The sequence below is a fragment of the Takifugu rubripes genome, chromosome 1 (genome assembly GCF_901000725.2).
Source record: "Takifugu rubripes chromosome 1, fTakRub1.2, whole genome shotgun sequence".
In the NCBI taxonomy this organism is placed as follows: Eukaryota; Metazoa; Chordata; class Actinopteri; order Tetraodontiformes; family Tetraodontidae; genus Takifugu; species Takifugu rubripes.
In genome coordinates, this window is record NC_042285.1 from 6,857,664 (window position 1) to 6,880,581 (window position 22,918).

The 22,918-nt window shown below is 45.1% G+C and overlaps 1 protein-coding gene across 4 annotated transcripts; it reads left to right on the forward strand.

The window, feature by feature from the left end:
- The first annotated feature begins 2,496 nt into the window (after nt 1–2,496).
- Nucleotides 2,497–21,313, forward strand: trub1 (TruB pseudouridine (psi) synthase family member 1). Of its 4 annotated transcripts, none has more exons than XM_029838947.1 (8): nt 2,497–2,783; nt 4,534–4,632; nt 5,005–5,060; nt 13,821–13,902; nt 14,926–14,998; nt 20,629–20,768; nt 20,864–20,920; nt 21,041–21,313. In XM_029838947.1, exons 2-8 carry the CDS (start codon nt 4,587–4,589, stop codon nt 21,169–21,171), a joined length of 585 nt encoding a protein of 194 aa, XP_029694807.1. In that variant the 5' UTR covers nt 2,497–2,783; nt 4,534–4,586; the 3' UTR covers nt 21,172–21,313. The 4 variants fall into 4 exon arrangements, with proteins under 4 accessions (XP_029694807.1, XP_029694802.1, XP_029694796.1 ...); XM_029838942.1 differs by lacking the exon at nt 2,497–2,783 and adding an exon at nt 3,509–3,715; XM_029838936.1 differs by lacking the exon at nt 2,497–2,783 and adding an exon at nt 3,749–4,452.
- The last annotated feature ends 1,605 nt before the right edge of the window (nt 21,314–22,918 follow it).

Sequence of the window (22,918 nt, forward strand, 5' to 3'; positions counted from 1 at the left end):
GTGACCTCACCTTTGTGTTCGTCTACTTGGACGACATATTGGTACAAGTCCTTCGGCAGATGAGCACCTGACCCACCTTGGGCAGGTTTTTCAGCGACTGGCAGATCATGGCCTGATCGTAAACCCAGCGAAATGCCAGTTTGGTCTGCCGGTGATTGATTTCTTGGGCCACCGCATTTCTTCTGATGGTGCAGTTCCATTGCCATCTAAGGTGCAAGTGGTGGCGGAATTTCCTCGTCCGGTCTCCGTTAAGGCTCTGCAGGAATTCTTGGGGATGGTGAATTTTTATAACCGTTTTCTCCCCAGGGCAGCCCACCTCCTGCAGCCACTGTATGAGGCCCTACGGATGAAGAGGGTTACTGATCAGGTCGACTGGACTACCGAGCGGGTCCAGGCATTTGAGGGGGCCAAGTCTGCCTTAGCCAACGCCACACTGTTGGCCCATCCGGCACCTCGGGCGGACATCGCTTTGACGACTGACGCCTCAGATGTGGCCGTCGGGGCAGTGGTCGAACAGAGTGTGGGTGGTGCATGGCAGCCCCTTGCATTTTTCAGTCGTAAGCTACGGGACAATGAGCGGAAGTACAGCGTTTTTGACCGGGAGTTACTTGCATTGTACCTGGCTACGCGTCATTTTCGTTTTCTGCTCGAGGGCCAGTCTTTCACGGCTTATGTCGACCACAAACCTCTGACATTCGCTATGTCAAAGGTGTCGGAGCCTTGGTCTGCACGTCAGCAGCGTCATCTGGCGGCAGTGTCGGAGTTCACGACTGATGTTCGGCACATGGCTGGAAAAGCTAACCCGGTGGCCGATTGTCTGTCGCGGGTGTTGATTTGTCCTGTGCACTTAGGGCTGGATTTCTCTGCCATGGCGGCTGACCAGTCGGGGGACCCGGAGATAGGGGCTCTTGAGTCCACCGGTACAGGCTTGAAGCTGGAGAAAGCTGTAGTACAGGATGGCAGTCCTACCCTCCTTTGTGACGTTTCCACCGGTCGTCCCCGACCTGTGGTCCCGGTGGCCTGGCGCCGCAGGGTCTTTGATATGGTCCATTCCCTCTCACACCCGGGGGTCCGCGCATCGGTGAAACTGGTGAGTGCCAAGTTTGTCTGGCCTGGCCTTCGCAAGGAGGTCAGAGAATGGGCAGCAGCCTGTGTGGTATGTCAGCGTGCTAAGGTTCACCAGCACACCAAGGCACCCCTTGAACCATTCGCGATTCCAGCCAGACGGTTTGACCACGTGCATGTGGACCCGGTGGGACCCTTACCGCCATCCCACGGGTACACTCATCTGCTCACTATGGTGGATCGCACCATTAGGTGGCCGGAGGTGGTCCCTCTTTCCTCCACGACATCGGCAGACGTCGCTAGAGCATTTCTTTCGGCTTGGGTCGCACGTTTTGGCTCCCCTTCCGACATTACTTCTGACAGGGGACCTCAGTTTGTCTCGGAACTCTGGTCATCTATGGCTAGGTCCTTGGGCACACAGGTTCACCGTACCACTGCGTACCATCCTCAGGCTAACGGGCTTTGTGAACGCTTTCACCGTTCACTCAAGGCAGCATTGCGTGCCGCGCTTTCGGATGACAGCTGGGTGGATCGTTTACCTTGGGTGATGCTTGGTTTGCGTTCAGCTCCTAAAGAGGATTTGGATGCTTCGCCTGCGGAATTGGTCTTGGGACAACCGCTTCGTGTTCCAGGGGAATTTCTGCCAGAGAGTGCGCCTCCTTGTAACTTTCCTGCCGGAAGTTACTTTTCGGCTGGGCCTGCTCTGGTTCCATCCCCTGTGCTCCACTGTTTCCCGCGGTCGTTTGTACCGACGGACTCGTTTTGTTTTTGTACGACATGACGCCCACCGGTCACCCCTTCGCCCTCCGTACGACGGCCCATTCCGGGTGCTCGAGACGGGGGCGAAGAGTTTCGTGCTCGATATGGGTGGTCGGTCGGAGCGGGCCACGTTGGATAGGCTGAAGCCGGCGCATTTGCTGGTTGGGCAGGATGTGTTGCCGGCTCAGGTCCCCCGTCGGGGCCGTCCTCCCAAGGTCCAGAATGTCCCGTCTGATGATCTTTGTTCTAATTTACAGCCTGCTGTGGACTTTGTTTCTCCTGCCTGCGACTCATCTGCGTTCCCGGAAGAGGGGCGCCGCAGCCGTTATGGCAGGCTGATTAAACTCCCTGTCAGGGACTGAAATGTAAAATTGTTATTTTTCCTTTCCCTCTTTCTGCTGTTCTTCTCCCTTCTGGGTGTGTGTGTGTGTGTGGGGGGGGGGGGGGGCTGTGTGGCGGACACATTTGGGTGTATTTCACACCCAGGTGATGCATGGGGTGATGGGCGTGGTTAGCCCTTGATTGGATGCACTGTTCAACGCGCCATTCAGAGTTGGTCTGCTGGTTGCAGAATAAAGACGTCTAAACCACCTGCTCTGTCCGAGTCGTTCCTCGTCCTGCCACATGCTGACAATTTCCCATATGGTGAGGCTAAAAGCAGCCGCTACGTACCGTCAGGTAAGGGAAAGAAATCTCTAAAATGGAGACGCACACCGAGCCACCACAGCGTTCCCGCTAGCAGGGCCAAACAGCCGACGAACCAAAGACACCCACGGCTCCCCAGCTCTGATGACAGCAGACCCAGGTGCGCATGGGATAGCACAGCCCGACCGCACAGCAATCAAATGAGGAGGACCAAGTAAACTGTGGCGTGGCACCCAAAAGCTCGACAACAAGAGCAGCCAGCGCAGCACAGTCTCCTGGGGAACGCCACAGCTGCAACTGCCCGAACAATTAAGGTGATCGGCAGCGCATGAACTAATGCTGCCACATACTCATAGAGCACTTCCCTCCTTTGGTCACATGACATAAAGTCGTAGTCATAATAAATTATAAATAAATTACAGTTAATTTTAAATGTTTTATTTATTTAAACGTTACTTAGAAAATATAATAAACAACCTGAGATCACCCCAGGACATTTTTATTTTACATGTATTTCTATGATTTGAAATAATGACAGTGGTCATTTTTGAAGAATTTCAATTTAGCTAATTCGTGAGTGGGGAAAGAAAATCTATATGATGTTTTCCAGTATTTACGTGTGTATTGGTACATCGTATCCGTTGAAAACGAACAAAAGAAACGAGTCCCTCAGAAATTGTTATAAATGTCATTAATCGTTATAATTCCTCCATTTTTCGTAGGGCATCACAGTGACGGATGTAATTAAATGATAAAGAAACGTTACAAAATAATAGCATAATATCTGAAAAAAAGTTTTTTATTTCATTGCGTATCTAGAAGGTAGGTTCGACATCTGTCGATAGTAGGAAGTGACGTCTCCAAGAGGAAGGCGGAGTTAAATCTCTAATAGTAAAATATTATTCAACATCCTTTCAAGAAACAGAAACATTTTATATTGCTTCCTGTGCAGCTCGTTCATACTCTTTCTCTGCAAATCCGGTCGTGACCACGGACCTATTAAGAGAACTGGGGGAGCCTTCTTTCATTCTCGGTGGGACATGAAGCAAAATCACTTGACTTCCGCGTCTGAGAAAAACGCTACCGCGTAGCCCCTTTCAGGCTGAGATTGCACCCCGAACGAGGTCAAGGTTCATTCGACAGTTTCCGTGGTCCTTGCTGGTATAAATTTTTGTTAAGACCACTCCTAAATATTTCACCTTGTTTTCCCCTGGGATTCCACATAAGTCACTTGGTTGATGCTCAGGTATTAAAATTATTTTTTAAAAATGTAAGTGTAATCCTGATGTTTAGAAAAATCATTTATTTTGGATAAGGGCTCAATGTCTGGGTTATTGTTCTAAAAATAGCATCAAAAAATAACATCTCTGCAACTAAAATAAATAATAAAGGAGAACAAGAGCACCCCTGCCGGATTCCACGTAGTTGTTCCTAGAAGAGACCGAATTGTTTATATACTTGCACAATTACTTTAGTAAATGGTACACCAAGGCCAAATTGCCGTACCATGTAAATAAAACCAATATTTCATTTTGATCATCAATAGGAATAATATGACAACTGCCGACTCTCACGTACCCTCCCGGGTAGAGGTAATGAACAATGTTACTTTGTAATCAATCTCAATAAAATACGTATTTCCTTCCATATTAGATACTCTCTCTCGCTCCACTGTTTATTTCATATTCGTTTTCTTTATTTCACTTGATGCGCACCTTAAGGTGAGATAGCTGGTTCAATCGGGGCTTCGAGTTATTGACCCAGCAGGTGGCGGAATACAAGAACTCGTTTAGTGAGTAGCATACTGTAGAAGAAGACATTTTAAATCGTTGGAAGCTTTTACAATGGCAAACGTTAGTTCCACTTCGGGAACTAGTTCTCTCTCTAAGCTACAATCTTTGAATGGACTGTTTGCGATATATAAAAAACCAGGACCGACGTCTGCCGATGTGTTAAACAGTCTCAAAACAGCATTGCTAAATGGTAACACTCAGTAACCAAGCCTAAATCTATTTTGTATTTTGTTAATGCCATTAGATGAAATTTTATGTTTAATATTTTCAGAAGCTGGTGTTCAAAACTTAAATCCGCGAAAAAGAAAGAAACAAGAGATCAAGATGGGTCACGGGGGGACGCTGGACAGCGCTGCCAGTGGGGTGCTCGGTAAGCTGAACATACTTTTCTTCATTGATGCTACCGCTCAAAATCTGAAATCCTTTCTGACGATGACTTGTATAGGTCGCTATTTATGTGTTCGACGAATCGTTGGTTACAAAGGCAAATTGGGATCATCATTTATGTCTTTACAACTACATTGTTTTATTAATATGCTGTTTGTTTACATTTCTCTGACTTTATTAAATACATTTGACGTTTGTGGTAACGTGTAAGCTAATTGAAGTGCCATAATATGAATGTCCAAATTCTATTTGAAGAGTTCATTTTTACCAATCAAAGACTTACAGAACATATTATTCTACAGGAAGTATTTTTTAATTAACATGAACATTGTCACCTTTTTTTTGCCCCTCTTAGTTGTTGGTGTCGGGTATGGTACTAAAATGCTCTCAACAATGTTAGAGGGTTCAAAGGTGAGTTGATTTATTTATTTTTTAAATACCTTTTAGATTTTATTTGGACCAAAAAAAAAAATCTCTTCCTCGCCCTCCTGGGCGGTGCCTCCTTCCTTCAGACTCGGGTCCTCTACCAGAGGCCTGGGAGTCTGAGGGTTCTGCGCAGGGTCTTAGCTGTTCCTAGGACTGTGCTCTTCTGGACAGAGATCTCTGATGTGGTTCCTGGTATCTGTTGGAGCCATCTACTCAGGTTGGGTGTTACTGCCCCTAGTGTCCCGATCACCACTGGGACAACTGTTGCCTTCATCCCCCACATTCTCTCCATCTCCTCCTTCAGCCCTTGGTACTTCTCCAGCTTCTCATGTTCCTTCTTCCTTATGTTGCCATCACTCGGGATTGCTACATCTATCACCACCACTGTCTTCCGGTGTTTATCCACCACCACTATGTCAGGCTGGTTGGCCACCACCATCTTGTCAGTCTGGATCTGGAAGTCCCACAGGATCTTGGCCTGCTCATTCTCCACCACTTTCGGGGGTGTCTCCCACCTGGACCCTGGGACCTCCAGCCCATACTCAGTGCAGATGTTCCTGTACACTATGCCAGCCACCTGGTTATGCCGTTCCAAGTATGCCTTGCCTGCCAGCATCTTGCACCCTGCTGTGATGTGCTGGACTGTCTCAGGGGCATCTCCACACAGTCTGCACCTGGGGTCTTGTATGGTAGACCCTGGCCTCTATTGCTCTGGTGCTCAGGGCCTGTTCTTGTGCAGCCATGATTAGTGCCTCTGTGCTGTCTTTCAGCCCGGCCTTTGTCAGCCACTGGTATGTTTTCTCGATATCAGCCACTTCATCAATTTGTCGGTGGTACATTCCATGCATGGGCTTGTCCTTCCATGATAGCCCCTCAGGTTCCTCCTCCTTGGTGGGCTTTTGTTGCCTGAGGCATTCACTCAGCAGTGGGTCAGTGGGGGCCATCTTCTTGATGTATTCTTGGAGGCTTGTTGTTTCCTCCTGGACAGTAGTTTGGACACTTACTAGTCCTCGGCCCCCTTCCTTTCGCTTTGTGTACAGCCTCAGGACACTGGACTTAGGGTGAAACCCTCCGTGCATGGTGAGGAGCTTCCTTGTCTTGATGTCAGTGGCTTGTATCTCTTCCAGTGGCCAGGGTATTATGCCAGCAGGGTATCTGATTACTGGCAGGGCGTAGGTGTTTATGGCCTGGATCTTGTGCTTACCATTCAGCTGACTTTTCAGGACCTGTCTTAACCTCTGCAGGTATTTGGCTGTGGCTGACCTCCTAGCTGCCTCCTCATGGTTACCATTTGCCTGTGGGATCCCCAGGTATTTGTAACTGTCCTGCACATCTGTGATGTTCCCTTCAGGTAGTTCAACCCCGTCAGTTGTGATCACCTTTCCCCTTCTAGATATCATCCGCCCACATTTGTCTAGTCCGAATGACATCCCGATGTCTTTGCTATAGATCCTAGTGAGGTGAATCAGGGAGTCGATGTCACGCTCATTCTTGGCATACAGCTTGATGTCGTCCATGTAGAGGTGGCTGACGGTTGTTCCACTTCGGAACTGGTACCCATAGCCACTCTTGGTGATGATCTGGCTGAGGGGGTTTAGGCCTATGCAGAACAGCAGGGGGGACAGCATCTCCTTGATATATGCCACATCTGATGCTCACCTGCGCAATTGGCTTTGAGTTGAGCCTCCAGAGTCGTGTTCCACAGCTTCATGGAGTTGTGGATGAACTCTCTTAGTGTCCTGTTGATGTTATACAGTTTTAGGCACTCTAGTATCCATGTGTGCGGCATTGAGTCATAGGCTTTCTTGTAATCAATCCAGGCAGTGCACAGGTTGGTGTGCCGCATCCTACAGTCCTGGGCGATTGCCCTGTCGACCAGTAGCTGGTGTTTGGCACCTCTGGTGTTGTTCCCTATGCCTTTCTGTGCCCTGCTCATGTATTGATCCATGTGCCTGCTGATCTTAGCCGCTATGATGCCTGATAGGAGCTTTCATGTGGTGCTGAGGCAGGTTATGGGCCGGTAGTTGGACGGTATTGTGCCCTTCTGGGGGTCCTTCATTATGAGGACTGTCCGGCCTTGGGTTAGCCACTCTGGGTGGTCCCCTGATGTTAGCAGCTGGTTCATTTGTGCTGCCAGACGTTCATGGAGTGCAGTCAGCTTCTTAAGCCAGTAGGCGTGGATCTTATCGGGCCCTGGTGCTGTCCAGCTCTTCATTTTGGATACTCTTGTTTGGATGTCTGCTAAGGTGATGACTACTGGGTCTTGTTCTGGGAGTTGGCTGTGCTCAGCTTGTATGTATATATACACACACACACACACAGTGTATATATATATATATATATATATGTGGGGCAGTAACACCCAACCTGAGTAGATGGCTCCAACAGATACCAGGAACCACACCAGAGATCTCTGTCCAGAAGAGCGCAGTCCTAGGAACAGCTAAAATCCTGCGCAGAACCCTCAGACTCCCAGGCCTCTGGTAGAGGACCCGAGTCTGAAGGAAGGAGGCACCGCCCAGGAGGGCGAGAAAGAGATTTATTAATTATTTATGTGTGTGTGTGTGTGTGTGTGTGTGTATATGTATATGTGTCCATAAAAGTTATGAACAGAATTGGTGACAAAGGGCAGCCCTGGCGGAGACCAACGCTCACTGGAAAAAAGTTCGACTTACTATCAGCAATGCGGACCATACTCTGACGCCGATCGTACAGGGAGCAGACGGCCCGTATCAAGGGGCCCGACACCCCATACTCTCGGAGGACCCCCCCACAGGACCCCCCGAGGGACACGGTCGAATGCCTTCTCCAAGTCCACAAAACACATGTGGACTGGTTGGGCAAACTCCCATGCACCCTCGAAGACCCTGCTGAGGGTGTAGAGCTGGTCCCCTGTTCCATACCCAGGACAAACCACATTGCTCCTCCTGAATCTGAGGTTCAACTATCCGGCAGATCCTCCTCTCCAGTTCCCCCGGAATAGACCTCACCAGGGAGGCTGAGGAGTGCGATGCCCCTATAGTTGGAACACACCCTCCGGTCCCCTTTCTTAAAAAGAGGGACGACCACCCCAATCCAGCGGCACCGCCCCTGATGTCTACGTGCTGTTGCAGAGTCGAGTCAACCACGACAGCCCTACAACATCCAGAGCCTTAAGGAACTCCAGGCGGGTCTTGCCACCAAGGAGTTTTTTGACTACCTCGGCAACTTCAGCCCCAGAGATATGAGAGCCTATCCCCAGGTCCCCAGGCCCTGCTTCCTCACTGGAAGGCGCGTTGGTGGGATTGAGGAGGTCCTCGAAGTATTCCTTCCACCGATCCACAACATCCCGAGTTGAGGTCAGCAACACACCATCCCCACTATAGACAGTGTTGACAGTGCACTGCCTCCCCTTCCTCAGATGCCGTATGGTTGTCTAGAACCTTTTCGAAGCCGTCCGGAAGTCGTTCTCCATAGCCTCACCGAACTCTTCCCATGCCCGGGTCTTTGCCTCAGTAACCGCCATAGCTGCACTCCTTTTGGCCTGCCGTACCGGCTGCCTCAGGAGTCCCACAGGCCAGTAAGGCCTGATACGACTCCTCCTTCAGCCTGACGGCATCCCTCACCACTGGTGTCCACCAGCGGGTTCGGGCATTGCCGCCACGACGGGCACCAACCACCACAGCACCGGTCAGCCGCCTCAACAATGGAGGCACGGAACATGGTCCACTCGGACTCAATGTCCCCCGCCTTCCCCGGGACATGGTCAAAGCTCTCCTGGAGGTGTGAGTTGAAGCTCCTTCTGACAGGTGACTCTGCCAGGCGTTCCCAGACGACCCTAACAATACGTTTGGGTCTGCCGGATCTGTCCAGCATCCTTCCCTACTATCGGAGCCAACTCACCACCAGGTGGTAATCAGTTGACAGCTCTGCCCCTCTCTTCACCCGGGTGTCCAGAACATGCGGCCGCAAATCCGATGACATTACCACAAAGTCGATCATCAATCTGCAGCCTAAGTGCACATGTGGAGGCCTTTATGCCTGAACAAGGTGTTTGTCGCTGCCAACGTGAGCATTGAAGTCAGTCCAGGAGGAAGAGGGAGCCCCTAGAAGGAGCACTCTCCAGCATTCCCTCTAAGGACTCCAAAAAGGGTGGATACGCTGAACTGCTGTTTGGGCCATAGACACAAACAACAGTCAGCATCCACCCCCCCCACCCCACCCGAAGGCGAAGGGAGGCTACCCTCTCATCCACCGGGGTAAACTCCAATATACAGGCACTGAGCTGGGGAGCAACGAGAATTACCATATATATAGTCAAGGAGCCAGGACGCCAGGTCAGTATGGGGGTGATGAAATCAAGATAGGGTACAAAGCCCCAATGACAGACGGACTCGTGACAAGGGCAGCTGACCTGAGAGAGAGAATCATGAAGTCCTGGGGGAACTCAACTACCTCTCTGCCAAGGCTAACAGACAAAGTACCAGACCAATCTCTACTGGAGGACATGAATACGGCACTGTCAACCATCCCTACCACTACCATCACTGAGACCAATCAGCTGATGTATGCAGCGGCAATAGTAATCCTACAGATGCTTGGCTATAAGATGAAGAGCATGAATAGCCATAAGGAGCAAATGGCCCCATGGAGGAGAAGGCTGGAGACAAAAATCATGGTGACACGGAGAGAAGTCAGCCTCCTAACAGAGCTGAGTAGAGCCATGAATCCAAGGACAGAGCAGCCCAAGAAGTATAACAAACTGTCCATACCTGTGGCACTGGAGACTGCTAAGTAAAGGCTCACAGCCCTGGCTACCCGACCAAAGAGGTACACAAGAGAAGTAGAGGAAAGGAGAATAAATGGTGTTCTCCACCAACCCTGCAAAGGTCTACTCTCAATGGCAGGGCAACAAGATGACAACAGAGGGCTGAGACTGAACAATACTGGAAGAGTATCTGGGAGACAGAGGCAACACACAACACTACTGCCCAATGGCTGCAAGACCTGCAGACTGAGCACAGCCAAATCCCAGAACAAGACCCAGTAGTCATCACCTTAGCAGACATCCAAACAAGAGTATCCAAAATGAAGAGCTGGACAGCACCAGGGCCCGATAAGATCCACGCCTAATGGCTTAAGAAGCTGCACTCCATGAACGCTTGGCAGCACAAATGAACCAGCTGCTACCATCAGGGGACCACCTAGAGTGGCTAACCCAAGGCTGGACAATCCTCATAATGAAGGACCCCCAGAAAGGCACAATACCATCCAACTACCGGCCCATAATCTGCCTCAGCACCACATGGAAGTTCCTATCAGGCATCATAGTGGCTAAGATCAGCAGGCACATGGATCAATACATGAGCAGAGCACAGAAAGGCATAGGGTACAACACCAGAGGTGCCAAACACCAGCAACTGGTCGACAGGGCAATTGCCCAGGACTGTAGGACGCAGCACACCAACCTGTGCACTGCCTGGATTGATTACAAGAAAGCCTATGACTCAATGCCGCACACATGGATACTGGAGTGCCTAAAGCTGTACAACATCAACAGGGCACTAAGAGAGTTCATCCACAACTCCATGAAGCTGTGGAACACGAATCTGGAGGCCAACTCGAAGCCAATTGTGCGGGTGAGCATCAGATGTGGCATATATCAAGGAGATGCCCTGTCCCCCCTGCTGTTCTGCATAGGCCTAAACCCCCTCAGCCAGATCATCACCAAGAGTGGCTATGGGTACCAGTTCCAAACAACCTGCCAGTAATCAGATACCCTGCTGGCATAATACCCTGGCCACTGGAAGAGATACAAGCCACTGACATCAAGACAAGGAAGCTCCTCACCTGGGATTAGGATTTCACCCTAAGTCCAGTGTTCTGAGGCTGTACAAAAAGCGAAAGGAAGGGGGCCGAGGACTAGTAAGTGTCCGGGAGGAAACCACAAGCCTCTGAGAGTACATCAAGAAGATGGCCCCCACTGACAAACTGCTGAGTGAATTCCTTAAGCAACAAAAGCCCACCAAGGAGGAGGAACCTGAGGGGCTATCATGGAAGGACTAGCCCATGCATGGAATGTACCACCGACAAATTGTGGAAGTGGCTGATATCGAGAAAATATACCAGTGGCTGACAAAGGCTGGACTGAAAGACAGCACAGAGGCACTACTCATGGCTGCACAAGAACAGGCCCTGAGCACCAGAGCAATAGAGGCCAGGGTCTACTATACCAGACAAGACCCTAGGTGCAGACTGTGTGGAGATGCCCCTGAGACAGTCCAGCACATCGCAGCAGGGTGCAAGATGCTAGCAGGCAAGGCATACATGGAGCGGCATAACCAGATGGCTGGCATAATTTACAGGAACATCTGCACTGAGTATGGACTGGGGGTCCCAGGGTCCAGGTGGGAGACACCCCTGAAAGTGCTGGAGAACAAGTAGGCCAAGATCCTGTGGGACGTCCAGATCCAGGCTGACAAGATGGTGGTATCCAACCAGCCTGACATAGTGCTGGTGGATAAACATCAGAAGACTGTGGTGGTGATAGATGTAGCAATCCCAAATGATAGCAACATCAGGAAGAACGAACACGAGAAGCTGGAGCAGTACCAAGGGCTGAAGGAGGAGATGGAGAGAATGTGGGGCATGAAGGCAACAGTGGTCCCCGTAGTGATTGGGACACTAGGGGCAGTAACACTCAACCCGAGTAGATGGCTCCAACAGATACCAGGAACCACATCAGAGATCTCGGTCCAAAAGAGCGCAGTCCTAGGAACAGCTAAGATCCTGCGCAGAACCCTCAGAATCCCAGGCCTCTGGTAGAGGACCCGAGTGTGAAGGAAGGAAGGAGGTATCTGTGTAGATTCTCAATCATCCAGGTCATTGTATCCAAGGTAGTTTTCTATGTCAACTGGACTGGGTTTCTTCTCTTGAAGACGTTTCGTCTTCTATCCAGAAGGCTTCTTCAGTTCTGAAATCGCTGGGGAGATAGCTTGAAAATATATAGCCCCTGTGGACCATCTGAATGCTTATGATCTGGGTGGTCACCTGAGAGTCGTTAGCAGGGTTGTTGGTTGGGTCGTTCACCTAGTTTCTGTTGAAGTGTCTCCCCTTTGTCTGCTGGATCACATGGTGGTGAGTCACTGGGTCTCCTGGAATGGTGTGAATGTTAGTTTTGCTGTTGGAAGGAGTGAAGGACTGCATTGTATGTGGGTGATAGGAAGTGCCTCAGGCCAGCACCTCTGTTTAAGGATGGTTTTTCCAATTTGACATGGATAGCTTCCTTGACACCCCTTTCAAACCAGCGGTCTTCTCTGGCCAGTATCCATACTTGGCTCTCCTCGAAGGAGTGCCCACTCTCCTTTAAGTGTAAGTGGACTGCTGAATCCTGACCCGAAGAGGTGGCGCGTCTGTGTTGTGCCTTTCTTCTGTGGAGAGGTTGTTTGGTTTCCCCAATGTACAGTTCCTTGCATTTCTCCTGGCACTGTATAGCATAAACAACATTACTTTGTTTGGGTCTTGGTGTCTTGTCCTTTGGGTGTACTAACCTCTGTCTGAGAGTGTTGCTGGGTTTGAACTGAACCGGTATGTCGTGTTTCTGGAGGATCCTCCTAAACATCTCAGAGACTCCGGACAGGTAGGGGATCGAAACACTGCAGCGTTTGTTTCTCTCCTCCTCTCCTTTGCTGGGGTCTCGCTTTCTTGAGGTTTTGGTGAAGGCCCAGTCTGGGTAGCCGCATGTTTTGAGAGCTGTCTTAATGTGGTCCTGTTCCTTCTTTCTGCCTTGGGATGTGGTGGGTATTTCTCTGGTCCGGTGTTGGAGAGTTCTGATCACTCCCAACTTGTGTTCCAGTGGGTGGTGAGAGTCAAACTGAAGGTACTGGTCGGTATGTGTAGGTTTTCTGTAGACTTCGATGGTGAGATTTCTGTCCTCAGTGATCTTGACTGCGCAGTCCAGAAAGGCCAGACTGTTTCCTTTTGTATCTTCCTGGGTGAGGAAAGAGATTTTTTTTTTTTTTTTTTAGTCAAAGATTCTATTTCCATATTTTCAGTACAGGGTACTTTGTGTGGTTCAAAAATACATTTTATTTATTTCATTTGCATGTTAATGGGCACATGGGTACTTCACTTAACATACTTTGTTGTCAACCACCTTACCTCACCTAGCCTCAAGAGATGCAAGTTAATATTGTATTATGACATATATAATCTGTTAACATTAATGTATGTGTTTTGTTTTTTTTTACTGGTGCAAGCTATAAACAAATGTAAAAGTTAAAAAGAAAATCTTAAATTTGGTACAGGTAGTGTGACAAACAGTGCTATCTCTTGCTGAAAGGTGGTGCAGCAAAACCCTCAGCAACCACCTCCCCATGCCATTGTACTCAAACTACCCACACCTTTACCTTAACAGAGTGGGGGAAAAAATGAAATCTGTAACTTTTTAGAGATTACAATAGCTAGACTACCAACAATGAAATACAATCAAGCTTGACTTTGCTGCACTTTTCATCCACATCACCACCATTCCCATGAAAATTGGCTGTTTTTGGTCTTTTTGTGGAAAGATGGATGGATGTACTTTATTGATTCCTATTTGGGAAATTACAATGTAGTAGCAAGACATTGAACTCGATAGTAATCTATCAACATAAAATAGAAATTACAGCATTTTAAAGGGTCTCTGTGCAGTATTATATGTAGTAAATACATAATTCCTTTTTATTTTTGTGACAAAGAAGTGTATCTTTTTTCTGTTTCCAGAAATATGTGGCTGTGGGGGAACTTGGGAAAGCAACGGATACTCTTGATGCTACTGGAACTGTGATCCTTCAGAAAGAGTTTGGTAAATATTAGTGTCCAAGGTAGTTTTCTATGTCAACTGGACTGGGTTTCTTCTCTTGAAGACGTTTCGCCTTCTATCCAGAAGGCTTCTTCAGTTCTGAAATTGCTGGGGAGAGAGCTTGAATATTAGTGAAAATTAGGGCTGCACAATATATCGAAACTTTATTGTCATTGCGATAATAATAAAAACTGAGAAAAGCTTTGGCTTTAACTTGTTTCTCCTACATCATTCAACATAATGTCACAAGATTCACACAACTATATTTTAAAGTGTGCCAGTTTTAAGAAGCCCAAACACAATATCCGTCTTTGAAACGTGGTATAATTCTGCATTTAAATACGTGTGGGTTAGAAATGGCTGATAAATCTGCGCAGCACATTTCTATATTGGCTGTGTGGTTGAAATACGCATTTGAATACAGGTGGGTTCTGTGCCATTTAATGATCAGTTTCAGAGGGGGGACTCCTCAATTTTATCCCTATAGTTTCGGCCTAGCTTGAACAAAATATGTTTGTTTCCCTTCACTTGTTGTAATGTTAAATATAGTTTACATTCAACTTTTATTACCCTATTAATTCAAAACATTATTAGCCTATAATGTGGCATACATGTAGGTCTTTTTTCCCCAATGTATATTTATAATTCTAATTTGGCACATTCCTGTGCATAAATGCCTTTATCGTATACCACCTAATACTTAATGGCAGAGAAAAGCCATTAAACATGATATTTCTTTGTCAGATTTGTTGCTTAAGAAGGATGCACTTTTCCCCCCAAAAACTGGCTTGTTACAATGTAAATAATCTCTTTTTTTTTCTCGGTGTTCATTCATTATTCAAACCTGAAACATAAATACACTTTAACTAAACTTCAAAATTTGTATAAATATTGCAAATTATGTCACATTATTTCAATGTGTTATCGCATATCGCAAATTTTCTGGATATTGTGCAGCCTTCATGAAAATTTTGATTTGGTGTTTAAATCAAATTAAAATTATTTATCTGTGATTTGCCCCTACAGAACACATAACTAGGTTCGACTTTGAGGAGAAAATGAAAGGTTTCACAGGTGACATCATGCAGGTTCCTCCACTGTGAGTAATCTTAATGTAACACAAATTCTATGTTTAACCTTAAAAACCTCAAATAGCCCCTTCAAGTTAGGAAGAAGATCAAAATATACTGTGTTTGCTTGTGAAATGCATTTTTAGCCCCTCAATGTAGAATGTACAAAAACTCACACATGAAGTCTAACAAAGGTGATAAAGTTATACAAACCTGTGCATTTTTACAGCCAGGAAGTATGCTAGAGCCAAGAAGTATACTCGCATTTTGTTCAGAACTTTTGTTCTGTGAACCTTATGGCCTGATAAGAATGAAAGCCCAAATCAGCTTACAGGCAGTGGGGTCAACGTAATCAGTTTATAGCTAGAGGTATAAGGTTTGGAGATTTCTAGTTTCACTTGAATAAGTTTCTACGGTCTACATGAGGTTTACAAACAGGAGAGAATGCCTGTGAGCATAGATCCTCTCATCAAAGAAGAGGACTTACCTAAATGCTGTTCACATTCCTCACATTCAATCTGACGTGGAGCTGTTACATCAATACCTCCAAACTGCTGGAACCTTGGGGGAGAGTAGACATTAATAGTCATGAAAATGGTACCTATGGCATTAGGGCTCTATTAGGCTAGGGTTATTAAGGATGCAATGAAGAGCAGTATTTAAGTAGTTACCCCCTGCTATTGTTAAAAGAAACTCCATAGAAAACCAGACAATGCTGCTGAAAAATCAGTACAATCTTGACTTAAATGTAAAGAGATCAGAAGACAACGAGAAGAGAGAAGATGACCAGAGATGATATCAAATTCACGAGAATCATTTAGACAGGCAAAGGTTTGGTACATTCTCCATCATGGAGTGTACATCCTCAAAGATCTATTTGTGTTGTGTTGACTGTGGAGATGAGTATAAAGGGAAGTCTCTTAACAACTAACTCCAGCAAGGCCCTTAATTCACTAATTAATTGTTAGGAGTCCTCATACATTTTCTGCTGGTACCTGTAGGATTGATGAACAGATGTGCAAGCCATGTTTAATCAAGTAAATATGGCACAGAATGACGAGGACTTTCTGTTTCTTGCGGAGTCCTGAGGGCAATATAAAGAAAAAGCCTGAGGAATATAGGACAACTGTACCTCTGTTTGGTGCAATGTCTGAGAAACTGATATTGCACAGAGGAAAATGCATCTTGTACAGCTTATAATCCTGTCGACCACACCTGAAGGTGGATTGATGGCGCTGAGTTTCTGTGGAAAGCAAAGGAAGTGTGTCCATCTTACAGTTTGGACACTAACAGCACCATCTACAAACTGGACCCTGTTCTGGCAGATAGCTTGCGTAGAATTGAAGAAAGACTGAGTAAGGCAGCCATGCCTGAAGAGACCAAACATCCAGTTAATCTATCTAAGGATCAGTATCCTGTCTAACATTGAAGCACATGTGTGAACAAATGGGCCATAGTGGGAGAAATCACATTCTTTCAAGATTGTGGAGGAAATAATGGTTTACCAGTGATAATGGAGTAGCAAGAAACATCTGTTCAGCTGTACATTCTGCAAATGACATAGAGGAAAGTTAGGTGAACAGAAGATGGCTGGCTTACCTCTAGAACAGAGATGTCAAACGTACGGCCCGCGGGCCGAATCAGGCCCGCGAAAGTGTTTAATCTGGCCCGAGAGATGATTATGTAAAGTATAAAAATGAACTGCAATTTTTCAATCAACTGTTGTTGATGCAATGTGTCCATTGGATGGAGCAATAGCAATTATGTTAAGCAAGCAACCTCTTTATACTGGGGTCAAGTAGGTCAAACAAGAGCCAATCGGATGAGCTCTTTTGTGTTTTGCCCGCGCGATTTATTACGATTTCTACTTTTAGCATTTTATGCTTTTCACCCTCACTGCCCCAAAATGTTGCTGTCAAAAAGAGAAAAGTAGACACCGAGTGCAGAGTGTTTCAAGAAAGATGGTCATGCTCCTATTTTTTCATGGAAGTGAATGGGAAAGCAGTATGTTTGTTGTGTTCACATGTGTTCACACCTTCATCGCCACTATGTGAGTTTTCATGCCCACAAATATAACTTTCAAGGACAGCGGACAAAAGAGAAGGTGGATGAACTGTTGTCTCATCTGAAGAAACAGAAGTCCATTTTTACTCACAGCCGAGACATCAGTGATGCTGTGGTCAAAGCTAGTTACCTTATTGCTCAAGAAATTGCGGTGGCTTCAAAACCATTTAGTGAGGGCGAATTCATAAAAACCTGCATGGTGAAGGCAGTGGAGATCGTGTGCCCTGAAAAGCGACAGGCTTTTGCAAATATCAGCCTGACAAGAAACACCATCGCAGACAGGATTTCTGATCTTTCAGTGGATTTTGACAGCCAGTTAAAAAAGAAATTATAGGCTTTTATTGCTTTTTCAGTTGCAATTGATGAAAGCATGGACACCAGAACTTTCAAATAAATTGAAATGATTTATGATTAATAGTGATGTTATGTTTGCACTATTTTGGATACACTGAGCTCAGGCTACAGCTTTTTGTCTATATGTTTATGGGCTGTTGTTTTTAATTTATTTTATTTGTATATTTAACCTATTCTTGATTTGTGATTGTGGTTCTTGCAGTTTTTTGGGCAACAGAGTTTTATCATTTTTATCTACATTTCTGCCTGAGAAATGTCACCCTGATATAGTTTTGTGGTTTGGGATACTGTTTTGGTTCTGTGAATCACTGAGACATTGTATGTTCTCTGTCCTCAGAATTTTCAAATCACTTGAAATGTTTTATATTTTGGACAGTATTAAACAAAGAAAACAATCTGAAGTTGTTGTTATTTAAGTTATATACCATGATTTTGCCGGTCCGGCCCTCTTGGGAATAGATTTTGCTCTATGTGGCCCCTGAGCTAAAATGAGTTTGATACCCCTGCTATAGAAAGAGTCATTCTTGATCTCCCTCCCTTTTATTGGATTTTGGTTATTTCAGGCCTGTTGAAATTAAGAGAGAAAGTAATATTGAGAAGCAATATTGTGTCATTTTTACAAGTATGGCATGTCAAGCAGTCCACTTAAAAGTTGCTTACTGACAATTCCAATTCTTGTATAAATGCTCTGCACAGGTTTGCTTTTAGGAGAGTGCAAGTCTCTACAATCAGACAATGGTACAACTTAATTGACGTGAAAGGAAGTTGAGAGAAGTGCTTCCTGCTCTAATTCACAGCAACGTGTAGAATGCTTTTCCAAAGAGTAGAGTTTCAATCCCCCAGCGGCCTCTCAACATGGAGGAGTATGGGACCTTCGGGTGTACTGATTTTTTGTCTGAGTGTGTTGGAAGTTTTGAAATGCAGTGGAATGTTTTTGGAGGATTCTCCTGAATTTTTCCAAAATTCTAGACGGGTAGGAGATAGAAATACTGTGGAAATTGTTTGTATCCTCTTCTTGGATGGGGTCTCGCTTTTTGGAGGACTTTGTGAAGGCCCAGTCTGGGTAACCACATGTTTTGAATTCTGTTTTGAAATGATCCAGTTCCTTCTTTTTCCCTTGCGTTTTGATGGTGGGGGGTTTAGTTTTTGGAGGGGTCTTCTGCAAAAGAATCCTGCAGCTGGCCACACCGCATTGTCAATTCCTCCACAGTCCAACCTTGACTCTGTCCTGGCTCACCACTGAACAATAATTTCAGATCCCGAATACCCGCTCTGGGCAAAAAAATCAACAGCAATCAGAGCTAAAACTAACTGACAGATGTGTCTTATTCCCAGTCAACTTTCACACTGTTTTCACCTGAGACCGTTCTCAGTCTTTTGTGGGATTGTGTGTTCTCAACGTCTCCACTGGAAGACTAAAATGCAGGCTGGTGCCCTCCCTTACAGTGTACGTGCCACCCTCTAGCAGAGCACGGAATTGCACTTTCTTAACAAACCCAAAAACTGATCCGGGTTACATTAGGAAAAGTGGTCTATCCATAAAACTCCAAAATCTAGAAGCCATTTGCAAATTGTCATTTAGATGACAACATTCTTTAGTGTGTGTGGTGCTTTGCAAAAAAAATTTCAAAATCAATGTGCTGTTTAATTGTAACAGCAGAAAATTTATAAAAAGATTGGGAAATGAGACCAAGTTCTCTGCAAGTGTAAAAAATATTTTGTGATTAAAAAATCTAAGAACAATGTTTATTAAAAAAAACTACAAGACGGGGTATGTCCTGCACATCAGTAGGGCCAAGGTAATACAACTGAAACATGGCTGATACTGATAAATAAAATCATTTTTGTGGGCTACAACATTAATAAGAGTCAAAAATCAAAAATATTCCCTGAACTGCAGACTAGCAAATAGGTGTTTTTTTTTTACAAAACTAGTTTACAAAACTAACAAAATTTCCTCAAAGAAAAGATGATTTATTATCACTTTTTAACACAGTGAACAATAAAATTGTGACTGGAGAGGTTAGTATTCTTGTGACAAGGTCCTTGATGACAGGATAAAGAATTTGCCCCAGCTCTTTTCAAGCTAAAGCTGTATCGAAAAAAGGGAGGAGTGAATTTTAGTGTGCAGATTACTAAGTACCCAATAAATGGAACATAAGTTGTGCTTATTTCACGCTGCTTCTTGATGACGTAGGCTGTAAAAGGGTGTGTACTACGGCACTGCTCAGCACCAGTACTGGGCAATAGCTGCAATACAACTAGCAGAGTTAGTAGTTTAACTACATTTCTCAGTAATATATTTTTAGTGTAACGTTGTTGTTTTCTACACCGAATAGCTTTTCAGCATAACATCACTTACTTATCCATCTGCTTACACCCTAGACTGCGATCGTATATAAAAAGATGCCCGTAAATAGTCTGATGCAGCCGGGATGGAACTCACGCAACTGGAGGCACTGGCGAGAAGGGAGAGCAGAGGGCTTCACCTTGTAAATCCTCATGCCATACTTCAATAGGTTCATGTATTAAGACCTCACAGAACAATTATGTATCTTGATAGTTACTGTGAAACCCCAATGAGAAGCTCCTATCAACCAAGATGTCCAAAATAAATTTAAGAACACATTTTCATGTATTTCCCGAAGTTAACACAACAATCGCCAGCTAAGCTAGCCATCACAAATCACTCAGCCAGTAAACAGTAACAGCTAAAATTATTGTTACTGCAACAGAATTGACTTTTTGGGTTCTATTGATTTTTTTCATTGTCAGATTTAGTCATCTAATGTATGCAATATTACAAAATTACATTTTCTTATTGTAAAACATAAAACAGCAAACAGCTAAACAAATAAAGGAACGTAGAGTTTATTTTATCAACTTGAAATCTTGCCAATGTTACCAATTTGAAGATACATGCTGAATCCACGAAAAAGTAATGTTGTCTACTCAGTGGCCAGACAGTTTGTTCCTTAACTTCCAGTGTGATTTGATGATGGGCCATTGGGGCTTATGACACTGCTGAAGTACAGGTGCTGCCTTTAACACTGCATGCTGATCAGAACAGAGTCGATTAATCCTGGGTAAATATTTTTTTGCCAATATTTTTTATTCACATTTTTCTCAAATGCACACAGTTTCAACAGTTGTTTGATGGCTTTTTAAATACGGATGTTCAGTAAAGCACAATAAACTGTCTTACTTTTATGTGGGGCTGAGTACTTTTCTGCGATTTCAGATACTCTGCTCTAAAGACACATGGCCAGCGTCTGTCTGTCCTTCTAAAGAAAGGTCACAAGGTAGAAGCCAAGCCAGCTCGCCCCGTCACTGTCTACAATTTAGATCTAAAGGAGTTCAAACCTCCACACTTCACACTTGGTTAGCATTCAATACTTTACATTGTTTTTCTTTGTAGTATAATGAATGGAATTTACATTGTAAATTTTGATTTTGGTTTCATATTGCTCTTTCAGATGTTGAGTGTGGTGGAGGATTTTATGTCAGAAGCTTGGTAGATGACCTGGGAAAAGGTGAGGAAAAATTAACTCTCTCTCCCCCTACCTTGCTCTCTCTCTTGATATAGAGATAGATACAGTATATGCCCTACTATATGTGACTTTGAAAATAATGACGGTGCCTTTCTTTTGCAGCTCTTTCATCATGCGCTCATGTAAAGGAACTGATCCGGACCAAACAAGATCGCTTTACTCTGGAACACCATGCCTTGCATGAGGAGCACTGGACCTTTGAACATATAATGCGTTCTCTGCAGCCATGCTGAGCCAGACAACAATTGCTCCTTTGCAAAATGTACAGAATATGAGGAAAATTTATATATATACAGTGAGAGTAAAAAGTATTTGATCCCTTGCTGATTTTGTTGGTTTGTCCACTAATAAAACATGATTATTCTATTCTTTTAATGGTAGATGTATTCTAACATGGAAAGACAGAATATCAAAAAGAAAATCCAGAAAATAAATAATTTATTTTATTTGTTTTTCATTGAGGGTAATAAGTATTTGATCCCGCTATCCAAAAGCACTTAATATTGATATGATAGTAACTGGGACTACAGAATTAGTCAATCTCAATCAATCAATCAATCTTTATTTATATAGCGTCTTTTACAATCAAAATTGTTTCAAGGCCCTTTCCAGAATCCCAGGGCCTAACCCCAGACAAGCAACAGTGGCAAGGAAAAACTCCCCTTTAACAGGAAGAAACCTTGAGCAGGACCAGGCTCATGTAGGGGGACCCTCCTGCTGATGGCCGGCTGGGTAGAGAGAGAGGAGAGGGGGGAAGACAGGTAGAGGATAGAATAGGTATGAGAGGAGAGGAGAGGGGACTGCCTCAGAAATTGATAGAATACGTTAAAGGTTTCTGGCATCATCTCTATGTGAATGGTGAGATAGTTAAAGAAAATTTGGCTGTGGCACAGGCAAGGATAAAACGCCTTTATGACCACAAGGCTGTGGTTCAGGTGCTTGCCTTGCTGCCCATAATAAGTTCACCATTTCAGGTTAAGTTTCACAGTCCTTTCACAGTTTTGCTCCAGGTTTCTGAGCAGAACTATTTACTGTCGACACCAAACCTTTGGAAACATTCTAAACTTTGTCATGTTAACCTACTGAACCCATATTACACGCGGGGATCAGAGGTTTGCACATTACCAACGAGTTTGCAATAAGAAACTATCAGACCGGTGTTGGTGAATTCTATGGAAAAGCAATTGTCTGTACCTGAGGACGATGGGTTGGTTACTCCTGATGATAGCCTGTTGCGGGGCCGATTGAAAAGACTTTGAATAACCTGCAGCCTCTGTATAGGCACTTGTCTAAGGAACGCAGTATTGAAAGGTCTGCTCTGATCAAGGAATATCTTTCTTTGTTTAATGATATTCCAACTCAGTCTGGTAGAGCACAAGATTGACATCTTGGATGCTTCACCCATCGCCAGTGTAAGCTGAAGTCAATGAAAAAAGACATCAAATATATGCTTGAGCACAACTTCGCTGAACCCTCAAGTTCAAGCTGGGCATCTCATTGTTTACTGGGGGATAAAGCAGATAAGAGCCCCAAATTTTGTATTTACCATAAGGTAAATGCTATAACTAGACTGAATGCTTATCCCCTGCCTCACATTGAAGACTGTTGATCAGGTGGGTTCAGCTAAGTTTGTTTCCAAATTTTATTTACTTAAGGGGTATTGGTTCCACTGTTGGAGAGAGCTAGAGAAATTTTTGCCTTCATCACCTCTTTTGGTTCTCGATCGTCTTCTGGAGGCCAATCTAATGGTAATCCTGGCTAAGTGTGAGTTTGCAAAGGCAACTGTTACTTGGGTAAGGTAGTGGGACATGGTCAGGTGCTGCCGGTGCATGCTAAAGTTACAGCAATTCAAAAGTATTCTGTGCACACAACATAATGTAAAAACTGTTTTATGTTCACATCTGTCCAGGCAGCACCTCGCATGGACTGTTCATTTGGGCTGCAGGTGGATGCCAGTGATGTGGGGGCAGGGGGGTAGCT